The 19,579-nt window shown below is 38.5% G+C and overlaps 1 protein-coding gene across 1 annotated transcript in view; it reads left to right on the forward strand.

The window, feature by feature from the left end:
• Positions 1-12,039, forward strand: part of LOC108681764 (latrophilin Cirl) — a 55,009-nt gene extending 42,970 nt beyond the window's left edge. Inside the window, exons 10-17 of the mRNA XM_047884645.1 lie at positions 3,544-3,769; positions 4,118-4,283; positions 4,571-4,785; positions 6,679-6,782; positions 7,366-7,534; positions 8,444-8,698; positions 10,824-11,854; positions 11,943-12,039. Of these exons, the coding sequence (XP_047740601.1) occupies positions 3,544-3,769; positions 4,118-4,283; positions 4,571-4,785; positions 6,679-6,782; positions 7,366-7,534; positions 8,444-8,698; positions 10,824-11,854; positions 11,943-12,039 (2,263 nt within the window). The remainder of the gene's footprint in view (positions 1-3,543; positions 3,770-4,117; positions 4,284-4,570; positions 4,786-6,678; positions 6,783-7,365; positions 7,535-8,443; positions 8,699-10,823; positions 11,855-11,942) is intronic.
• Positions 12,040-19,579: the final 7,540 nt, after the last annotated feature.

Below are 19,579 nucleotides of genomic sequence, written 5' to 3' on the forward strand. Positions count from 1 at the left end.
ATTATAAAACATTTGATGGGGGCCGTTTCAGTCAGATCGAAATGAACAAGATACTTCTCGTTCTTATCTGTTTAATTGACTATTCATCAATTTTCTGTCATGGTTAAGTGATAAACGTTCTTTTTTTATTGTCATTGTTCGACAATTCGCACATAATTTATATTCCTGAAGCTCGTCTGATGTTACAGTTAGTTTGTACGTCGACAAAGAATTTCAATTGAGCAACGATGTTCAATAACGTGAAAATCTTGAACAATTGTGAGTTTCTTGCCAAGACGTCTTTAGTTAAGACCATCGTGGGAGGGTGTCGTCTTGTTCCGATAATTGAGTTACCTGCACCTAATCGCCTTCACGATCTTATTGAGATCTAATTCCCTTCCCCTCTCTTTGAGCACCGCTAAGCTGCCACTCATCAAACGTTGCTCGGCGCAAAGTATCTTATGGTCGGCGCGCACCTCTCGGTTCAGATTGACTAGTACAATATTAATTTTCTATGCTTGTCTTGTAAATTTATAGGCGTTGTTTATAAATGGATATTATGGTTAGATTATTTCTGACTTAAAAATGATTACAAAATCATTTTCATATGTTTAAAGGCTGTTGATATTATTGGGTCGGAGAGGCAACTTTTGACTGTTTTTAATGTTTTAGTAAGTTTAGTTCATCATACAAATTTCGCTCAAGGTACATACTTGTACCATGCTTGGATTCACATCAAAATAAAAATTATCGTTCTTGACTTGATTTTCTCATCGCGATGACATTTATTGCGCTGCTAATTTGAATGTACAAAGTTAAGACTGCAACAAATTAGTGTGAATTCTATCTTTCCGCTGTCAACCTTGGACATTGCCTAGCGTTAACTGATCCTTTCGCTTCGTGCCGATTAAACTAACATTCAAAGCATTTACTCTTATTTTAATTTCCTGCAACATAAGTCCTAGCGTAAACTGGGTTGCTCTGGCCAATCTAATTAGCACCTTGCCCTGCGTCGAGAGTTTGTATTTCTCTGGCGTTGCTAGCAAATTCCTCTTATTCAATTAGCAGAGTTCCTCTCTTTTTCGAGGTCGCCGAACCTCTGATTGGCTGCGATGGTTCAGAATAACTCGATTCGCCGTGACACTGATGATGAATGTCTCATGCAATAAAAACAACTGTCTAAGCTTGATATTTTTTACTTTCTGCCTAATTAACTCTATTAGGAAGATTATTTTCAGTCTGAATTGAATCATGCACTTGATTAGTCCAGTCAAAATCGTTTGATCTTTTTCATTACCAAAAGAGAATTTGTACAAGGAAGGCACCAGAGACCAGTATAATCCGTAGCAACATTGATGGTTTAAAGAAATTGATGTAAATGTGGATTATAAAAATTTAATTAATTTTTCTGTTGAATTTGCAACACCGTAACCCTCTGAAAACTCCCTCTGAGAAAAATTATGTTTTTGGATTGACTTAAAATTGATAATATTTAGCCTTTAAGATGTATTTAAATTGTTTATGAAGTTAAAACAAATTATTCATTTTTATATAGTCATCTCTACGGAGGTTATGAACATCATGTTGTTCAGAGAATATGTTATTTTTATTGTTGATTTCGATTAAATGGCCTAAGATTTCATTCAGAAAGCGAGACTCGCAAAATATGTACTTGAAGATATTTGTACTCTAATACCCCAAGCGCTACCATACGGTACAACTGTACCAGGGTTGGCGATTTTTTTGATTTTTTTAAAAAAATCAAAAAAATCAAAAATCAATGATTTTTTTGATTTTTTCATGATTTTTTTTTGATTTATTTGATTTTTTTGATTTTTTCAACTTTTTTGTATTTTTGAGGTGTTATTTTTTATGTTGCAATTAGCCTACTAACAATAACAAACTTGAAGATATTTGTACTCTAATACCCCAAGCGGTACCACACGGTACAACTGTACATAGCACAACTCAAATTTCAACATAGCGTGTGAGATTCTTGTGAATGATCTCAGTTCGTTGCATCTAACTTTACTTACAATCCACTACTTTACATTTTGTCCCCCAAAATCTGAAATTTTTAATTTGAATCTAATTATAGCTCGCTTCTCAAGTCGTGCAATATTGGGACAGAGCCTTTTTTGCTCATTTTCTCATTTATGGAAAAAATACACTACTGTGCTCGCCATGTCCGTCCGTCTGTCTGTTTGTCCGTCTGTCTGACCGTCCGTAACTTCACGTTTTCGTCGACGAGCAAATGCGCTCTCTGTCACTCACCGCAGTGAGTACTGAGTTATATTTTTTTGGCCACTGCAACATCGCTATGTTAGTACTGATCTTGAAAGTTGGCAACAGTGGAGCATGGACTTGATAGAAAGCTTGAAGGGATGGTAAACTAGTTTCCACTCAGTCCTTTGCATTTGGGAAATTTTTATTTGCGAGTGAATTATGTGGGTACATTTGGTACCGCTAGCAAGGAACGGGTGAAGTATTTTTTATATGAATTTTTAGATATATTTTCGTTTAAAGTAATTCAAATCTTCGATGCGCAACCCGTAGATTTTCAACAAATATTCTCTAAGCCGTGCATCGTGCATGCTCCTGCTTCTGTTTGATAATTATGTCTACTTTGCGTTCACGATAGGAGCATTGAATTGACAGCCATTATATTTATAAATTTATATTTTTGACGTTCGAGTAATTCTTAATCTATGCAATTTGTGATGCGTTGACGGTTGAACATAAGCTGACATATATGCAAGGTCAGGATGTCTGCTTTATCAGCCTGGGCCTGTACTTTCAAAAAAAGTTAAGAGATCGTAAAATCATCAGCCAATCATTGGCGGCCTTTCAAGCAAAATCCACCAATCATAGACAAGAAAATAGAGCATAAATACTTACGTTCACTTAGCGAGTTTTGAAAGTATGGCCCTAGGATATGCTAAAAATTCAATATAAGCCACACGCTGAAGTGTTTTAACATTAGAAGTAATTTCTTTTCATCTCATTGTTGCTTACCTTATCTGTTCAGTAATTATTCAAATTCGTGCGTTTAAGTAGTCAGTCATCCTAAATTTTTCATGTATGCTCAAATTTGTTTGATACACTACTTAAGTTATTCAACAAATGAGACCGGTTTTATTGACATATGTTCGCTCGGCACTTTTAAAGTAATATTGATTATTTTCAGCACACTTTTCCTCTATAAACAGCAAATTATCGTACGTAAACGCATTCTTCTTCAATCACAGACGATTTTCTTTCAGATTACATGCTGTAACTGGTTTGCCTCAGTTGGCATTTTCATATTTATTGGCAAATTTAATTTTGATTACATCGCCCTTTAATTGGCATATGTCAATGATTCATTTAGTCTTTAATTCGCGAATCTATGAAGCTTTACCATATATTCTCTATCACAGCTTATGGTCAGAGGAAAGGTGCCGCGTGGTGGGTTCCAACACGACACACGTGACGTGCCCTTTAATTGGCATATGTTAATGACTCATTTAGTCTTTAAATTCGCTAATCTATGAAGTTTTACCATATTTCTATTCTCTCTCACAGCTTATGGTCAGAGGAAGGGTGCCGCGTGATGGGTTCCAACACAACCCACGTGACGTGCCAGTGTGATCACCTCACCAACTTTGCGGTGCTTATGGATTTCCACGCGACGCCGCTGTCGTCTGAACACACTTTCGCTCTCGCCGTCATCACATACGTTGGTTGCGTCGTGTCTATCGTTTGTCTTCTTCTGGCCATCGTCGTGTTCCACGTCTTCAAAGGCCTTCAGGTGAGTTGTTGTCTTGACCATCTATAGTGGCCTCCCTTTGAAACAAAACTGGTAATCTTGAAATTCCATCAGTCAAGTTATCGGGTCCTTTCTAAATTTTCGTCGGCATAAATTTTGATGTTGAAATTTGGCATGCTATTCTCTATGAATGATCACTATATTTATTCTCGCTATTGTATCAATTAATCAATTCGTTTTGAAATATGAGGCTGAAATCAGCAGGAAATATTGTTTCTTCAAACATTTTCTTGAAATGATTTCATCACTTTTTCATTAGTATATGATTTTGTCACCAAATATTTTTTAATAGATTTGAAATGTTACCATACGATAATTTATATATTTCAGAGTGATCGCACCAGCATCCACAAGAACCTATGCGGTTGCCTGCTGGTCGCCGAGATCATCTTTCTGGGCGGCATCAACCAAACGGGCAACCGCATCGCTTGTGGTGTCATCGCGGGGCTACTGCACTACTTTTTCCTGTCGGCTTTTGCTTGGATGTTCATGGAAGGTGAGCGTCCATATACTGGAGGCAATCGTATACTCCGGGCGCATACTGATTTTGCGGTTAATGAATTGCTTAAACGAATGATAGAACATATATTTTGAAGTCATATAATTTTTAGTATCTATAAAATGTCGTCGCCGTCGGGTTCGTGGTTTGATTTTTTGGCCCTTTGCGTGTTGAAAGTTGTTTTGAACAAATCCTGAAGTCTACCTTTTCACCTCCTTTCATTATTATGCTCTAATGTCAGTAATTTTAAGTCATTTATTCTCAAACGTAATATCTTTGAACAGGTTTACAACTGTACCTGATGCTAGTCGAGGTGTTTGAAGCCGAGCGGTCACGACTCAAGTGGTATTGCCTGGCTTCCTACGGCGCCCCGGCAATTGTGGTGTTGGTATCCCTCGGCATCGACCCTCTGAGCTACGGAACTCCACAGGTCTGCTGGCTACGCACTGATAACAACTTCATCTTCGCCTTCATCGGACCTGTCGCAGTCGTTCTTTTGGTGAGTAACATTTGTTGTGAACTCATATCTAACAGATTAGTATGTATTATTCACCTTGAAATATATCGCTTGCACTTGCGAACTTATCATCAGTACGTTTTGCATCGATTACGCATTACGCTTTCTTATCAACTTCACCTGGCTGAGAGTACATACTTTACTATTGATTTCGTTCAATATCAAACGATTATTACTGATTAAATTGACAGACCTCGTGTTAACCCCGAGACCCTTTCCTCGACGTTGATTTGCTTAGAACTTTGCCAGATTTTTTTTACAGGTATTAGTATTTGGTAAAAGGGATTTTTGCTGCCGTTCAGAGCTGTAATTTCGAAAACATTTTATTTAACTTTTTAAATTCTTTGCAAATTTTTTAACAATAATATTTTGATTTTCTCTTCATATATTCATGTTAATACCCTTGTACACTAAAATTGCGTAATTCTTTAATTCTAATAATTTTGTATAACGGCAAATTATCGTTCGACAATATTCTTGAGTGCGAGTCAAAATCTCGACCGCTCTGGCAGAACGTCTTATTCATCAGTCCATGTGATTATATTCACCCTGAGTCTCTTTCTTATTCCGCTCGTAAGTCATTTTATATCAGTTATCTTTGTATTTCTGTCCCGCTGCTGACTGAAGAAGTCCATAATTACGTCAATTAATTGTCCATAATGATGGCTCAGTCTTCTCATGGCCTCTTGTCTCGTTTGTGCACTCAGAAAAATCAACAGGCCATATTGTCCAAATAGAGACCCACAAGGATCGACAGTGCGTCCTTATTTGGGCAAAGTCACTTATTTTTCTGAGTGTTGCGTTTTAAAAACGCGATCTCCCCTACTTATTTCCCCTCCCCCCTCCCATTCCCGACTCCTGGTTTGCAGGTCTTTGATGAACTCCCATTGTTGGCCGTTGCTATGGTGTCTTTTGCTTCTCTGCCGACAGGCTTCGATGATTGGCATGTAATAGGCTGCTATTCCCTTCCTGTGCAGCATAGGACTCAGATCCTTGAGCAGCTCATGTTAATGTCATCCAATTACGACGACTACCGGTCGACTCCTGTAGGATGCGGGCCTATATTCCTTACTGGCTTCGATTAATTATTGTTCAATTACTACGTATAACACAAAAACTTATATAAACCTATTATATATTACATATATAAGCCCTCCACTTATTTTTGACGGTTATTACTTGTGTTTTCGACAAAGTTTTTATTTATTTTAGTGTAATCTCCTTCAACGATCTTTATGTACTATTATCACAACACATCTTTTAATTTAATCGCATTTTATGGCACAATAAAAATTTTAATCGATAGAAGCATTAATTGCTCGTAAATGATGAATAAAGATTCAAGTGATGAATAAAAATTTAAGTAACGAATAATGATTAATAAACGGTTCATGCATTCTCTGTGCACATTTTTGCAAATTTAACTTTCTGCACTAAGCAGAATATCTTCTATTGTATGCAGTGGCAATATTCCGTCTGCCAAAATAGGTGAAATTTATATCTTGCTGTATCGACATTAGGTGGGAGCGGTTTTTCCAACTTTCCGGAGTTCGGTTTCACAATACTGCGGAAAAATTGTGGATGTGCAAACAAATGTGTGCAAAATTTGAGACTCCGAGGTTGATTTCTTCATGATTCGAGGGTCGTTTGAAATTTATTTATTATCTGAGATTGGATATTCTTAACTAATTGGATATTGTCAAACAACCAAACAGTCACAATCATAGGTTTGCTCATGACATGGATTTAATTGTATTTCTTTGACATCTCATGACTTTCGTTAATTCTAACCTTTGTTCTACTAATACTTTGGTCTGAAAATCTTACAAGATCAAACACTCGCATGAGAATAATTAGGTTTTCTGTACGTTGCAGGCAAATGCTGTGTTCCTGATCTTGTCTCTAGTGGTGCTCTGCAGACACGCGTCCGCATCTGCTTCCCTCAAGAACAAGGAGCACACTAAGCTCGCCTCTGTCAGGTAACAATGACAGTCATTTATTAGTTATTACATCATACATGGTTTGATAACTCACTAACATTATTTTAGTTTAGTTATTTTTATTGTTATTTTCTTCTATTCAAATCGTCATGTTTAATCTTTACTTATATCATTAATTGGCTTAAATCGCAAGTTCACCAAGAAATTAAGAGTGAAAAAGACTAATTAAATTGATCATATTTTCATTGATCAAAAACGCTAAGTAAATTCATCATATCTTTAACTATAAAAAAGCGGCAAGTAAATTCATCAAATCTTCATCGACAAAAAAACGCCAAGCAAATTCATCATATATTCATGGTAACCGTTTTGTAGACCAGCTCCATCAAAAAGGTTTCTTGTCCTTAGAAGAAAATTCATGCATTTTCTGGCTTATTTCTTATAGATGTAAGTAAATTTAATTATTTTAAGAATTTTTTGCGATTTGAGTAATTTAAAGTTACATTTTTTCCGCTACAGCAATTTACGAAAGAATAACACCATTATTTTTCTCACATCATTCAATTCATACAAGAAAATTTGTTATTCCGAACAGTCTTTAATTATTTCCTGTTCGCCGCAGGACATGGCTTCGTGGAGCATTTGTTCTGGTCTTTCTTCTGGGACTGACCTGGACGTTTGGATTGCTTTATCTCAACCAACAGACGGTCGTCATGGCTTACGTCTTCACCGTACTCAATGCACTCCAAGGACTGTTTATTTTCATCTTTCACTGCGTCCAAAATGATAAGGTATGTCTGCGTTGCTAATTTTCGTGCTAATTTTCTGTCTGTACGATAGCTCCTGTTATTTTTTTCCTTTTAACTTAGTAATGCTTAGTATTTGATTGAATGGAATAACTGACGTGGACTGCAATGCTGCCAGGAGGATATCTGGAAATACAAGGCAGAGAGTGATGTGTTCGTATTCATTGCGGTTCATTACTAATTCGTTGATGCGTTTTCGTTACGTTTCAATGATTTCTCATCAAATAACTAAATATTTACAGTAGCATGAAGATAAAGTGATTAAAATTAATGAAATTATAACGTTAATGTTTATTCTTAATACTATTCAAAGAAACGTTACGTCTCTCCTTGGTGATGTTTCTCTATGTGGTTTTTGAGGCCAAACTTTCTCTCTTAGGGGAAGTTTAAGTGAGCATGTTAGTTCGGGGTAACTTTGAACTTGTTTTATGCATTCGACTAATGGGATGGTGTAGTTTTGTGACTAATATCATAGAGCAAGCGTGAGTATCTTGTCACATCGCTCTTCCTAACTTACGGTTAAGGTAACATGAAGAAAAATATATTTAAATCTCAATTAATACTTTCGGAATCTCGTGTCGGGACCATAAAGTTGTTTATTCTTAGTTTCACATTTCTACATTTAATTTAGTTGATTATTTACTGGACATTTTCAATAATTATTCAAGACGTATTGTGGCTATTTATTGTTTTATCTGTATTAAATATTGGTTGAACACGCAAAGTATTCAAGTGTAAATTTTTTGAAAGTTGAAGAATATTTTATAATTTGGCTTTCACACTGTTGGCCGGATCTGCTGGTGAAAAGTATAGATAATTACGGGAACTGAATTTGGGGCAATTGTATGTGATTGATATTTGCGAGCCCGGCAACATGGATGACTGTTTTGTTAGGTGAAGAAGGAGATGCGTGGGGCATGCCGCCGTCACTCGTGGCTGCGAGCTTGTCTCTGTGACACTCACGGCCTTCACACACCCACGTCCAGCGTGGTGACCAAACCCGACACTCGGGGCAACAGCCTACGGCGTCACCCATCCCTGTCACCCTCTGCTGTGTTAGCGTCATCTTCATCCGCTGCCCAAGGGGCAACATCTGTGGGTAACACTCCCTACATTCACCCACAGCACCCGAACAACCCACCAACCAACGTTAGTGGACCTTCACCTGCAAGTCAACAACCGCACTACCTACATCACACGAATGCCACATTAGTCACTGACACGCACGTCACCTCAGCAAACTCTTCCCCTCTGCATCACGCACATGTTGCTAATGTAGCTCATAACCATCTCACGAACCACATTGGTCATCAACACACACACCACCACCACCTTTTCCCGAAGCTTCCTCGTAGCTCTAACTCTTCGTATTCGGAACAGATTTTGATTGAAAGGCCAAATAATTTTAGTATTCCGACCTCCCCCTCTCTATCTTCTCAGACTTCGTCGTCTGCAAGCGAACTGAACACATCATTCGGAGGCGTTCAGCCGGACTTGGCGAGTTATCAGAACTTTTTAGCTTTTCGGGCACAGCAACTTAATGCGGCTCAGATTTATGCAAGTCCCCCGGGTACACCAATGTCCCAACTATACGATACTGCTGGACCTTGTATGGCTCCCATTAATTGTGACGTAGATTCTTCTAACCTTAGTATGGACCCTCGATATAATATTTACCAAGCTTGCGGAAGGCCGGAGTCACCTCATGTTTACATGCAAACCCAACCGTATCCTACGAGACATCCATCGCACAATCAACGGTCGTTGCAAGAGACTCATAGTGCAGCAGCCATGAAAACTTTGCCTTCCCTCAATTCTAACGGCGTTCATCGCTCGGCGACATCTTCAGGGGCTTGCAGTAGTTATGTTAATGCTCCAAACGTATCTCATTCTGTGCCAGCATCTCCACAAGATGAGGAAACCAATTCCTCTAATCGAAGCAAATCACATCCAAAGGTGCAACCTCGTCAAATTAGGAACATGCAGGCTATCCCTCATTCCAACACGAGTAGAGTTATTCAAAACCATCAAGTGGCCGAACGGAATAGTCCAAAACTTAGGTACTTAAATCAATCCCAAAATTCTTCATCTAAATTCATCCCTCCCATTAGCGACGGTGAAGTTTTGATGTGTTAGGAAACGTGACTTTAGGCACAAATAGTATTAGTATTTGAATGTTCATTCATTACAAATTTTCCCGTACACCAAGTATTACATTCATAATTTCTACCCTTCGGCCCCGATGCTTCAGTCGCTGAGAGAGCATCCAGAGCTTATCCCCACCGGTAATTGGAGAGCTTTTCAAGTGTATTTTTCGCGATTAGCGACGCTTTTTGGGCGCACCCTTTGGTTCTGCATTTACTTGAATGATAATGGTATTAATGTGTCTAATCCTCATATAAACAACCCTGCATGAAACCGTTGGTGAATTTCCAATTTATCTTTCCATGGAAGCATGCGTTGAACTTTTATTTAGGCATTCATGGGTGCATGAGGGTTTTTATCCACTGTTGAATATTTATCTGAATAAGATAAATATTCAAATGTCTCACTTGGTAGAAGCCAGCGTTTTATTTATGGTTTCTGGATGATAAGTTGCCATCAAAATTATTACTGCTTTTTGTAATTACCTATGACCTAAATAATCCTCATTCTCTTGATGCTTCTAATGAAATTTTTCCAATATTATTCTCAATTAATTCATGATAGCAAGACTTACATCTTTTCATTCTTTTCTTGCAAGTTATTATACTTCAGTTTGAAAAATTACGCGCAGTGTATCTAAATTTTACCACATAAAACACGACCTCCAACCACAAGTGTAGTTCAGCAAATTGACTCGCTCAATTACACTTCCAAATTACATCAGTAACATCACATGTTCTTTTATTATTAATCCCTCCCTCATGTGCACTACGTTGTTAAATAGTTTTTAAAAATGTTTCTAGTGACTTTTTGTTGCCTGAGTTATTTTCCAAGAACTCGTTAAAACCCTAACGTTGATCTTCTCTGATATCACGCGCCAATGAGCTCAACTTTTTGCACATCAAATAATACCCATTAAGATTTTCCTAATATTGAATACTTTTATTATATTTAAAATTGTTACAAGTTGATCTCTGAATAATAAGATTGAAAAGTACTGTAATTACGTAATACAGTAGAATAGTTATAATATAAACACTGTGCATTTTCTTGGTGAGTCATTTCCATGCCATCTAGAAGCCCTATTGATTTTACGTTGGGTCTCACTCTGTGTTTCTCAACTCAACAGAAATACTCGTTCAAATCATGTGGCCGAGATTCTGGCCACGGAGGTAGTGAGCAGGACGAATCTCCCCGCACTGGCACTGCCGGCAAACTGACCTCCCTGCGACTGAACAACAACGTAGCTCCTCACCAGCCCGCTGACCGTCTTGTAAATTCCTTCACCCAACCTCACACTGAAATGCCGAGTCCTGAAGCATTGTTGCCAGACTACCGTCTGGCTAACGATGGTTTGCGGTTACCCCAACATCCTGGAATCAGAAATCAGAGTCCTTATAACCACACATACACCGAGATATCCGAAGGGGGCAAGAGCATCAGCAGCCGCTTGCCCACGGATCCAGTGTACGAGGAAATAGAGAGAGAGGGGCGGCTTGTCGCCGAGCTCCAGGTGAGCGACATGAGCGACGAAGATGGACGCCGAATGTCTTCTGATGTGTCACGTCAGTCATCTCGGTCTTATGGAGACCACAGACCTCTATTGCCTTACACTCTACCTGATCATTTACATGCATCGCTGCAGCATATTCCTCATCAACATTTCCACCACATCCAACATCAGTTGCACCAACATCAACTGCATCAGAACCATATCCAACAAATACATATGCAGCAGCAGCATCAACTTCAACAACAGCAAATTCAACAACAATTGCAGCAAGAGCAGCAACTGCAACAGCAGTTACAACAACAGCAGCAGCAGCACCATCATCATCACCATCACCGCCATCATCATCCGACGCCAATGATTGCGACTGCACATCCAATCAACGCCTACGAAACTCGCACCAGACCCGAGATTCTGAATGTTGCTGAATCTGTCGCCGTGAGCGCGGCACTCAGCCCTCGTAGCCCCCATCAGTGCCTTGAAACTTTGAGCCCCATGCCGTCGGTGGTGCAGCCTCTGAGCGAGCCTAACCTGCGTAACTGGGAGGCTGTACAGCATCGGCGGGACATGGCTCAGTTGCAGCAGCATTTGGGGGAAATGACTGTTGCTGTGCTCAACGGCGAACAGGTCGTATGCAAACTCAAGTCGCCGTTAGCGCCAATACAGGAGACTACCCACCAAGGTTCTTCGCCTCAAACTTCCCTCGATAATGTTCACCAAACACTAAACCACTTGCAGGCCCAACAAAGTTCCGAGGAAGAACGCCAGCCGACTTCACAAGGCTGTCAGCCGAGCCCTGAGGAAAAGCCAAATCATCAACACAAACATCCAGTAACATCACTTACGTATTCTCACTGTTGATGGCACTCGTCCAATTCGAGATCGTTTGTGTTTTAGAAGTCACAGTGTTAAGTGAACGTTATATGTTTTGCAATGATTAGTCTAATAGAGGGGATCAAAATCACTTTGATTAATTACAGATCGATAATTGCTAGTCATGGATGCCTTTCAAGGCATCCTATTTTTTATGATCGATCTTTTTTCCCTTAATTAGCAACTTAGCCTTGAGAATGGAGCTGTCAATATACTTATTTTTTATAGATCGTCCAGGCGTGTGTTCATACTTGATAATCTGCAGTAAGTTCTTCGACGTATTGACTTGTTGAAAATCCATTTACAATTTTAGTAAGAGGCATGCATGCCATCATATATTTTATCACATCTTCGACACCAACCTCGTCCCAACTTTATTGACTGTCACGCATATATTAGCGATGAATATTAATGTAGAGGACTGCTACACTTCAATCATGAATAGCTAACTCATATATATATATTATATATATAAAGCTTCCAGCCTAAGTCCATGTACATTATATCTTTTTGACTGCCTAATCATTCGCGTGTTTCAAAGATACCGCAAGATGTCCAATATACTCTGTGTAATATGGTTTTCACAAATTTTTTACTAAACGACTCGTAAAGCCACGTTTTATGGCAACGAACAATTGGCGTCATGAAAGTTGTGGTTGTGACCAGGACTTGTCTCTGCTTATTGTGATCAAAAAATTAATTCAAAGCTTTTTCAAATGAGCCGATATTTTGGAACTTCAAATGATTTATTTGACGGTTAATCCATGGTTCCACGTTTCGTGTCTGATCGCATCCAAAGCTCTGTTCACAATTAAATTTTTGTTTCTTTAACCACATGTTTATTAACTTATTGCCTTATTAAGTGTTGCTTTGAAATTCCTCAGTACTTCCCTTGTAATTGTTTCCGTTCTTTGTATTTGAATTTTTTGTCATTATTGGTTCTCGTGATTTTACGTAACTATCTGACATCCCCAAAAGCAAGGGTTTGAACCTAATTGTGTAGAAGTGATTGATTCCAGTTTTTGAAATGACACAATGACACTCGATCCATTTTAGTTATTCTCTTTGAATTATCTTCGTTTTCACAAGTGTTTAATGTCCTTTTGACATTTATGGATGTTATTCGTGTTTCTTAGCATAAAATATTGCATTTTCTTGACGTTTATCTGTAGTTCGATGTAAAACGATTGTTTGAGAAAGCCGTGAAACGTCTTTCCTAACTCATCAACGCAGGCGTGCGAGCCACAATGTGTATTGTGAGACGGCGCCAACTCATTTATGTCATCTTATTCATGTACATAGAATATGTACAGAGAGATTCATATATATCTACGTGTTTGTATATGTAGTGTAAATAAATCATGCTTAGTTTATGCGCTGCAATAATATCGATGACGGTAATGAATTTTAGCGACTGAGCGCTAATTCTTTAACAATTTCTGTTAAGTTTCTCTTTCTGTCAATTACGATTTTTCAAATTTTTTTATGCTTTAGCAGGTCAACGATTTTGATGACTGCTGCTGATTATTAAACAGAATTGCATGCCTTTGCTATCTGGACTAACCTTCCTCCGAACTCTCGTTACCGACACATGAGATATGAATGGTCACACGTTGCCACAAGGTAAAATTGGCGTTAAGTTCTGCTGCGAAGTCTTCTCTCCAATGTCGTCGAAATTTTGCAGGATAAATAAAATGCGAATTCAAGGAAATGTTCTGGAATTATCCACAATAATGTATGGGTAATTTTTTGAACTCGATAACCAAAACGCGGAGTCCTTTCAACATTTCGGTCATCGTGGGACGAATCGAAGCTTCTAGAATGTTCTGGAACAATTTTTCGAACCCGTTCTAGAATGTAGTGGAATCTTCTAGAACTTTCGAGACACGTCCATGATCTGCTCTGTAAACCCTTTTGGTTGTACGATTAATTGATGTTCTGGAAACTGCTGAAATTTCCTCTGAAATTCTCTCTGTTCCTCAACTTTCTTAACCTGAATATTTCTAAAATCTGAAAGGATATATCGTAGGTCAATATTGGGACTTTCCCGCTTGCCATAAAAGTTTTCTTGAGGCGTGAAAACATTTCATTCTCTCAAAAACTCACTTTCAATTATAGTCTTTTGTAATCCAAAATGAGGAACGTAAATCTATAAATGGAAGTGCCGGTACAGTGAAATGACTTGCATCTTCATAATTTTTATTACTTCTCTGTGGTGGATAAAGTTGACTTTTTGACAGGTGAAAAATTCAAATCCGCAAAAAACTGACGAGACAACTATTTAATAGCTGCATGTGTGAATTCTATTATAAATTGCATGTTTATGGAAAAAAACTAAAATTTATCTAATACTATCAATTAGTAAAACGTTTTATATCTCCCTGGAATTATATACTGAAGAAGAATGTAGTAATCGATCGGTCAGGAGGAGGAACTAAATAAAACTCCGTGACGTAATCGGGAACCAAGATGCTTAGTTAATATTAGAATGGCCATTGTAAATATGCATTAATTTGAAGTGAGATGAAATGCGCGTCCTCTTATTCAGCCATTTCGTTTATTAATGATACTCTCTTTTGTAACATTTTGTATGTAAACTGTGATACATGTGTGTAGTATAATATGCCCCTCTAGGTACCGCCAAATTAATATCAAATAAATTATTGTGCGTCGATTGTCTTCATCATTAACCGCAAAAATACAATAACAAAAACAACGGAATTATAAGTGCAGTTATGAGTTGCATTTCGACCTAAACGTGCCAAGTCCTATAATTGAAAAATGTTTTCGTTCTAAATCGGTTTATGATATAAATTAAATCGTCTCCAAAAGTCATTTTAGGTCTCCTGAAATATAGTATAACAAATACAAAGGACAAATTAGAAATAAAATACTTCTACTGTACTTAAAATGTAGCTAATTAGTTAATACATATCATCACTTACTAACTAAATTGCATATAATGGAAGAGTATTACTAAAATTACTAGTAATGACTCGACCGAGCAACTGCTAACGTCGGTATCTTATTATACAAGACGTCAACAAGATAGAGAATAGGAACAATGGGAATGAAATTTCTCGGACGACCACTTATTTGTGATGGCGCACAAGTTGCCAAATGCAAAAAGTTTCGATTGAGGAGAGTCGTGCGCACAACTTTGGGAGACTCTCGCCGAGCCTGGCATCCAACTTTGTTTCGAATAAGCGACTCGGGCGAATCCTATTGGCCAGATCGAGAGAACTTCAGGGGCAAGAGGAGATTTTTTGTCTAGCACCGGAAACCTGAGTCATCAGTTAAGATGTTTCTCAGAGTAGCAGAAGGCAGTGCCAGGTAATAAGCGATTTTTCAGCAACGATATCTTGGAGGAACGAACAAGTCGGTAAGCCGGTACTATAAAAGCGTCTAGACTTTCTGAAGCCCACTAAATTCTTACGAGATTTTCGACCACAAACTCTATTCAGAGCTTTATTTTTCTTTGAACAATTTAGGTTTTAACATGCGCTCAACTTATGCGTGAACGAATGACGCTCATAGATAGGAAGTATTTCGTGCGGAAACAATACAAGAAAACACAAGTCATTATTAGAAACTAACAAAATTGAGACAGTCGTAGATTCAAAAACAGTAAAACGAATATTTATCTCTCCGTAATGGCACTGGCAAGTGGCAACGAGACCCGTACTAAATGGGGGCTACGTTTATCAATTTCAATATGTTTAACCCATTTTAGGATAATCTAAATTGGAAGTTCTCACTTTTTCAGTAAATTGAATGCCCGAACTTGACTTGGCATAACGTCGTAGAATGAAGAGCTTTTTCGAAGCCACAGACTGAGTTTACAATTGATACTTTTGGCCGGTGAACGCCAACATTTATTGTCTTGCTCGCAGCCATGTTCCTGACTAATAGAGACCGCAACCATTTGTCCACGACTAAGTTAGTCACTCGTGAACAAACAAATCGATCGCAGGAGCAGCGACCTAAACTGTTGAGAACAAACGGTAAGCCCAACCAGACGAAGAAATATGGACAGTTGGACACACCATATAAAACTTTTGGAAACTTCACAGCAACCGTGTAGGCCACGAGTCCGAAAGCATTTGTGTGTTCAAGTCCGCCGAAATTTCGATTCGATGAACTAGGGCATCAAAAATGAATTCAAGCTCAAATTGAAAAACAGTGGTTAAACTGAGGTCATCTTATTATGAATAAGATGACTTCCCCGACTGCGGAGCCTAATCTAGAACAGCAATTTTGATGTGTTTTATACGCAATTACTCCCATTCAGTCAACTCTAAACATCATATCATAACGCTGTAGTCAATTACAAATTTACCTAGCATCCATAACAAATATCATAGATTTATCTGGGACTTGTCAGCAAACATGCAGTTTCAATTGCAATGAATTAAGCTTCAGAGTTCACGTTGAAGCATAAGCTTGAAGCTTCAGAGTTCACGTTGAGAATCAGCGTGATGCGTTATAAGTTACTTTGTATAGGCTAAAATAGACACCTGTGACTGACGACTCCTTGGAGAGGCGAAGGATCCTGGGCACAATCACTGATCGACCTCCCCTGCAACACAACCAGCGGCGAGAAGCAAGCAACAGCATCGTGCATCAGGTGGCCCAAATGAGGGCGGATGAACGATAATCAGAGGCGGCGATCCATCGTGGCCTGGGACTGCTATGTCCCAAACAAATACTAAGAAAACCAAGGACTAAGATTGAGGCATGTCATCCGGCGCGCGTGGTAAGTGATAGCCGGATTAGGCCATAACTTAAGAACCGAGGCCTTCAGAATAGTGACTGACAATAGTGAGACGAGAAGTAGGCGAGAATAGTGACAGACCATAGTGAGACGAGAAGTAGGCGGCGCAGCATACCTGCACCAAACAACTGAGCTGAAGTTAGAGTTCGGTTCGGCTGGATGTACCTTTCCGTAGCGGGAGTGAGGATTTTCAATTCCGTGCCGATAGAGCTGAGACGCGAAGTGTAATCTTAAGACCTTTGGAAGACGTATATACTTGTTACTGAGTACAATCCTCAAACGTCAGTCTCCTTTGCACTTTTAGCAGCAAGACATCAACAGCATCATGTATAAGCTTGCCCAACTGATATACCTACACGATATACTTAGCCTTGACCTACGGCAACGGAGACAACCTGCCTGACCACGGCTTGGGGACCACGATTAATTAATGAAGGTGGCGCATCATCAGGACCGTGGACGAAGACCTTCGAAATTTCACCATATTAAATTATGTGATATTAATGACATGGAAGACGAATCACCTCACCAGTATAAAAAAATTCTGGGATCTCCAGTTTGGTGATAAGGAATAAACTCGCAAATAAATATTCAATGTAATATTATTTTCAGAGTGGCAAATAAAGCTGGTAATTGCGTAACATCAATAATACAGAATATGCTCTAGAAATACATAAGAATATTTTTTAAATAAATGAGTATTTGTGTCGTAAAAAATTTGCATGTGCGACCGAACGAGTCCAGCGTGTGCATTCGAATGAAAAATGCGTTTGCGAATCAATTAATGAGACCAGCGTTTGCGAGTGAATGTGCGCGTCAAGAGTTTGCACGCAAGTGTTACATTATCAATTTCAAAGTGACAGCATCACAAATAGAACATCTATCATAGCTGGAACACTGGAAATAAATACAAGCTAGGGTTTAAATTAAATTAATCTGACGCACATCAACGTTCCCTGGCACAGATCGCCCGACAAAAGCTGCGGCGCCACGCTAGTCGTCTCGTTGGTATCGCATGAAATCCATTATAACTTTCTACAAATTTCAATTATGAGTCGGAAGTGCTGACTCGAGGACTGAGTTCAGCCACATTGAATAAATGGGCCAGATTTTGAATAACATTTGATAACAGTCTGAGTTCGAAGACTTCACCTGCACGTAAGTAACGTCACCAGCTCGCAGTGAGTGCTAATGAAAGTGTATCTTTAAATGGCCAAACCCGAGACCTTAGACAAATTTTAATTAATTGGCTATCTAACTGGTTAATTCTCTAACAGATGTTACCTCGCATAAGGCTCCGTTTGTAGAAAAAAAAAATACTTTGAGGCATCTCATTAGAATGAATTAAACGTAAGCCTCTCATTATGTCATTATGACCAAAACATGTAATAGAATAGAAGTGGGATGAAAATAAGGATGAGGCCTAAAAGTTAAATAGCTGATAAATCACCAATTGCTAAGAATAGTAGAAAAGAATACATGTTGGCTAATATTGGTCGAATAAAAACGAAGACATGCAATCAAATTACGTTTCCCGATACCTCTCAATATTAATGTTAGTTAATATCAATTAATACTACGACAAACAAAAGAACTCTTTACAATGTCAGTCCTTTGCACCTACGTACCGGTACTCGAGAACTTTAATTTAGAACAGATTAAAGTGCACATGCAAGTGAAATGCCGCGTACAGTATATGTATTTCTTCAGATTCTCAATTGAAATTTTAGATATTTCTTGAAGAAGCATGTAAACATTTGCACATATCGGAAGGTTCCAGCATCTTTACAGTGTAAAATTGGTTTAATAAATCTTGACACGACACCTATGGCTGAGGAAATCAAACTGTACAAGAGAGCCAAAACATTTTTTTAAATGACGATGTAGGCGCTATGGGAGTTGGCAATGGTAGAAGTGTGATGATTCAACGTTAACAAATAACATTCAATCATAAACCTATCTTGAACCTAAGGAAAATGATTATAATTATTCATCGACAAACTAAGTTGAAGTTCCCTATCATAACACAAAGTACGTTTTAGTTTATCAGTCGACCAGTTTAAAAAAAAATAATCAACAGCATCGAGAGGCGGCAGGTCTCAAATGACGACAAAGAGTTGACGTTAACATCTTTTGGAGACGATGAACTGCAACAGAACTTGAACTCCTATACTATATGTTGCTAAACTAAGTCGGTAAGTCGGTAGCTCGCACGAGTCGGAAAGAAGGAGAAGATCAAAGAATACTGCCTACACGACATTTCAACTCCAGAACAGAGACTGCAGTGAGAAAACGCGAACTTTGTGGTGAGGAACTCAGGAAAATTTCCCCTGAAAACGCGAAAGGATTCATATGAGAAGACTCCTACGAGATAGCCATTAAATCAAATCCGAGGCGAAGTTACTTGAAAAATGTAGGATTTTCGGCGAAGTTCTGCGTCAATGGATTACCTTTCCAAGTTAGCAAATTAGTCGCGCATATTTGAGCCGAAGCCGTACCGGACATGTTCTGGGAAGCCATTGCAGCCTTATTAATATCGTCCAATTAAATCAAGAAGCATCACTTGCGAGAAAAGTTAAGTAAAAATTTTCCAATTTTTACCGATATTGCAAAATGCATTGGGCAATTTCAGAATCTTTCAATACAAACAGCAACTAAGCAGCTGATTGATTTTGAACTTGGAACAAAGAATGATCAATAAAATTTATCAAAATAAACACCTTCTAGC

Source organism: Hyalella azteca, unplaced genomic scaffold (genome assembly GCF_000764305.2).
Source record: "Hyalella azteca isolate HAZT.00-mixed unplaced genomic scaffold, Hazt_2.0.2 contig15776, whole genome shotgun sequence".
In the NCBI taxonomy this organism is placed as follows: Eukaryota; Metazoa; Arthropoda; class Malacostraca; order Amphipoda; family Hyalellidae; genus Hyalella; species Hyalella azteca.